General features: G+C 36.7%; 1 protein-coding gene across 1 annotated transcript; it reads right to left on the bottom strand.

Moving 5' to 3' along the window:
• Positions 1-904: 904 nt before the first annotated feature.
• Positions 905-1855, bottom strand: LOC134839737 (300 kDa antigen AG231-like). Its single transcript, XM_063855360.1, has one exon. The coding sequence runs from the start codon at positions 1853-1855 to the stop codon at positions 905-907; it is 951 nt and encodes a 316-aa protein (XP_063711430.1).
• Between the last annotated feature and the right edge of the window lie 2420 nt (positions 1856-4275).

Here is a 4275-nt window from a genome sequence, read left to right as displayed (position 1 = left end):
TCGGACAAGTTGTTCACCTATTTTGAAGCAAAATTTGAGCGGTTTGAGCGGTTTTTTTAGACAATTGCGCTCAAAATCTCGCTTCACAATTAGCGGTTTGAGCAGTTTTTGAGCGGTTTATCCAAAAAAATTTGCTCAAAAACCGCGCAAGATTTGAACAGTTTTAGGGAAGTTTTTTTAAGATAAACCGCTCAAAAACTTCTCAAACAGCTCATTGTGAAGCAAGATTTTGAGCGCAATTGTCTAAAAAAAACCGCTCAAACCGCTCAAATCTTGCTTCAAATTAGGTGAAAAACTTCGACTCGGGTGGTTATAGATGTACACGGAAGTCGCTGATTACGTGAATAGTATCATTATATGCCTTTAAACTGTAGTAATTTGCTGAAAACATTAAATTATATTGATAAGTAATCGTGGAAGTTGCTGAACACTTAAAATAAAACTTTTTAAGATACAATTTTAAAAAATTACACCAATTTGATAGAGTTTGCGCATGATAGAGGTTGCTTGATTACATCTTTGTTAATCATAATGAAATTGAAACAAATTCGAATTATTCGAATAGGTTGTTATAATTCGAATATCACGAGAAGGTTTTCGGGCAAGTTTATGGAGTATATGAGAAAAAACCTGCAAATATATTGAACCCTTAAATCAAAAATTTGCCATTTTCACGAAAAATGGGCCAAATCCTTCATCATAACTTTCAGTAAAGAATGAACTCAAATCAGTCGACATTGAAGAAGATTGACACCTATAGGGGAGTAATCATTACCCTCGGATCCTATTTTAAAATTCTACCACATTACTTCAATTACAGTCAATAAGAGAAACTAAATCATAACCATTTAATTAATTTAGTGGAATTAGTTAAACTTTGCTTTATTACGAGGAAATCTGAACCCTAAAACCATCTGTCTGTACGTCCCTCTCTTCGAATTCCGTATCTAGCATAAGGATTTGAGTCAGCACCCGGGTAGTTCAATTCTTCTGCACTTTCATAAGGAAATGCACGTGCCGGCGGCGGAGATGACTCGGTTGCGACGCTACTAGCTTGACGCTCATAGCTGTCAGCTGCATCAGTTGCCTCGACAGGTGGTGCCACTGATGTTTCGGGATCCCGTTCATCTTTGGCCGGAGCCGACGAAGAAGTGTCACTTTTTTCTCCTCCGGCTCCTGCAGCGCCCGCAACTGCTTCCATTGCATCTTTCCCAGCGTTCAAGGTTGCGCCTGGAACTGTGACGTTAATATCTTTGACTTGAAACAGCGGAGCACCTCCTTCTTCTTCCTCGGATCGCTCTTTTTTGTCTTCTTCGGTGTCATTGTCCTCGTCCTCCACTTCAACAGAACCCTCAATTTTTATCGTGTTATCGTCATCATCATCGTCGTCATCGTCATCGCCACTTTCGGATTCTTCGGTTGTTGTTGTGGGCTCTTCGGTAGTCGTCTCTTCCTCAGTCGTTGTTGGCGGCTCTTCAGTAGTTGTTGTTGTTTCTTCTGTTGTCGTCTCTTCTTCTGTCGTGGTTTCCGGCTCTTCGGTAGTTGTCGTCGTTTCTTCCTCGTCTTTAATTTTGAGTGTATCGCCGTTCAGTCCCTTGATGTTCAACTCTCCTTCAACTTCTACCTTCATTTTCCCGCCTGAAGATCCATGGGAACCTTCTGAAGAGTCTTCACTTTCCGAATAGTCGGAAGAATCTTTGCCCGAAGACACGTCACCGGATGATTGTTCGGAAGCTCTTATCAAATTACCGAGAGGTAACAGAGGTTTAGAAAGAATACTTCTTGAATGTACGCCATTTTCCAACAGAACCAGAAAAGATAACGCAGCGAAAGTGATAAGGGAAAAACTATGCATTATTATCCCACTTTTATCAGCAACAACAATATAGAAGAATGACAATTGGTCGGTTAAATTCAATTGTGTAAGTGAAGATTCATTAGATTCGAAAGAAAAAGAAAATGTTCAGCATTTGCGAAACTTAGTTAGATTAAATACTTGGCCTTAAAACCTTCTTACTTAGTCGGTGATGCAAGTGCGTATAGGGGCTGCCTAAGAATCAAAAACTTTGAAAGTAAAGCAAAAAGAAATTCTTTGGTTCCTTATTCAACGCATTCTAGTAACAAAACATTTATAACCGCACCACCGTTTGGTTATAGTTTGCAACGGGGAGGAAGCCTATGAGAACTAGAGCCAACCCGCATTTAAGAAAAGTGAAAACAAATCGATTATAATGGATTTTTGTGGTCTAAAATGTTGTAAACATAACCGATTCCCATGTTACGCTCAGACAACAAAATTGGACTAAAAATGGATTTATATCCATTTTTTCGCAAGAACAAAGTGCATTATAATTCATTTGAAATCCATTTTTTTATGGATTATATAATAAGTAGAGAATCACATTAAATTGGATTTTTTCCATTTTATTTTTGTTTCGCGTCGTGCAAAATTTTGCAAGAAAGTCTGCATTTATCATGTATTGAGTAACATAAAAAAGTAACAAAAATATCAAACTTAGGCAGAAAAAATTAAACTGAACAACAAGTAAACAACTTTAGTTTGAAATGTAGAAAAAATTTTATGTTCGTTGAAATTCGCATCTGAGTAAAGTGGAAAAAATCTATTATAATTTAGTTTCATTGTCAGTATCATCCACAAAACTGCAAAAAAAATTGATTATAATGGACGAAAAAAAGACTTTGTTGCCGCGAGAAATAGTAACATTATAATCCCTTTTTAATTGATTATAATCGATTTGTTTTCACTTTTGTGGACACTGACAAGGAAACTCAATTATAATAGCTTTTTATTCATGGAACTCCAATGCGAGAACGCCTGTTATTTTTGTATGAAAATTGAAACAAACAATAGAACACGTTTAAATCATTCAAATTGCTTAATTTTGACTCATCTGTGATCAAAGTTGATCAAAATATCCTAGCAAAACTAAGGGTAAAGAAACTGTGAACCGGCGAAAAGTTTTTTCATCCTCAATTCTTTTCTTCAATTCATATTATTTAAAAGCCGTGGTTCTTGTTGAAACTAAATTGCTCATCAACATCCCTTCAATATGTAAGAAGAAACTGAAGGATTAGTTTTTGAGCAAAGAAGGTTATTCTTCAGCTAAGACGGAAAAAAGACATCAATTTTGCTCAAAAAAGGCCTTTCAATGGTTACTAACATTGAGGGGGGATCGCGCGCCAAAAAAATCCCGAGTTTTTGGCCGAAATTTTCCAAAAATTGCCCAAAAACGCCTTATATAATTTTTTAGCCAGGGTCTCTGTAGTGCTTTGGGAGAGCTCGGAAAATCAATTTGGTCGACATGAAAAATAGGTCGACAATTGAAAATCCGCCCCCTCAAGAAAATCCTAGATCCGCCTCTAGAAGCCTAGTATACAGATCTAGTTATTTTAGAATTTGGTTTTCTAATGCTAAGTTTGGTGGATGATTAAATATTGAAAAATTGGATCTTGTTAACTATCCCCCCTATGGTACCTTGTAACGAATCTCTCCCCCCTATAAAGAAAGAATTGAACAGTTAAGAATATACGAGTTTGGTACCTTGAAACGAATCCCCTCCCTGTTGCAATTGTTAATAGTTTGGGGGGGGGGGGGTAGGGTTGTTAACAAGATCCAAACAACTTTGCAAAAGTCTTGTTTTCAATTTTAGCGGGTAATTGACCATGTTACTTGCGACATATCCGAAAAAAGTTACTGATTGTGTTTATGAATACACTACCTGAAAAAGGCCGTGGGATGTAAAACAAAAGATGAATTACAGTTTAATGTCAATTTTTCGCAAATATGTCATAATTTATCGAAAACTTGTGAAATTTAGTTCACGCTATTTAGTTCACGGAAAATGGCATGCGAACTAATTGGGCCATGACAAACATAATTGTTTTTCATGATCAACCTTGTAAATCCCCTCGTTACACCACAAAATTGAGGCTTATGAGGAATAGGGGGAAAGGAAAAAGAGTCGAAACTTAGAGTTGAGATGTCATCTTTTGATTTTTGTAAAGTTTTGAATTGGATTGTCAAAGATTTAAGTTCAAAATATGAAAATCATACTGCACATTCAGGGATTATGTTGAAGTATTATTCCGGAGAAAGTTTTCCTAAAGTGTATGGCGACTCGTTTTAAGAAGTCACAAGACTGCTCGTGTATCAGAGCAAAGCCCTGAATGTTCCGGCTGTCCCTGATTTTTTTGAATAGTTTTTGGGAAAAGAAAAACGCGTAAAGTTTTGAGTCGTACGAGATTAAAACGAGA

This window comes from Symsagittifera roscoffensis, chromosome 2, assembly GCF_963678635.1.
Source record: "Symsagittifera roscoffensis chromosome 2, txSymRosc1.1, whole genome shotgun sequence".
Lineage (NCBI taxonomy): Eukaryota > Metazoa > Xenacoelomorpha > Acoela > Convolutidae > Symsagittifera > Symsagittifera roscoffensis.
Note: the sequence above shows the minus strand (reverse complement) of the source record. Positions and strands in the feature narration are given on the sequence as shown.

Excerpts from the sequence above, each read along its gene's own strand:
- LOC134839737 (XM_063855360.1), bottom strand. The coding sequence starts at position 1,855 with ATGCATAGTTTTTCCCTTATCACTTTCGCTGCGTTATCTTTTCTGGTT.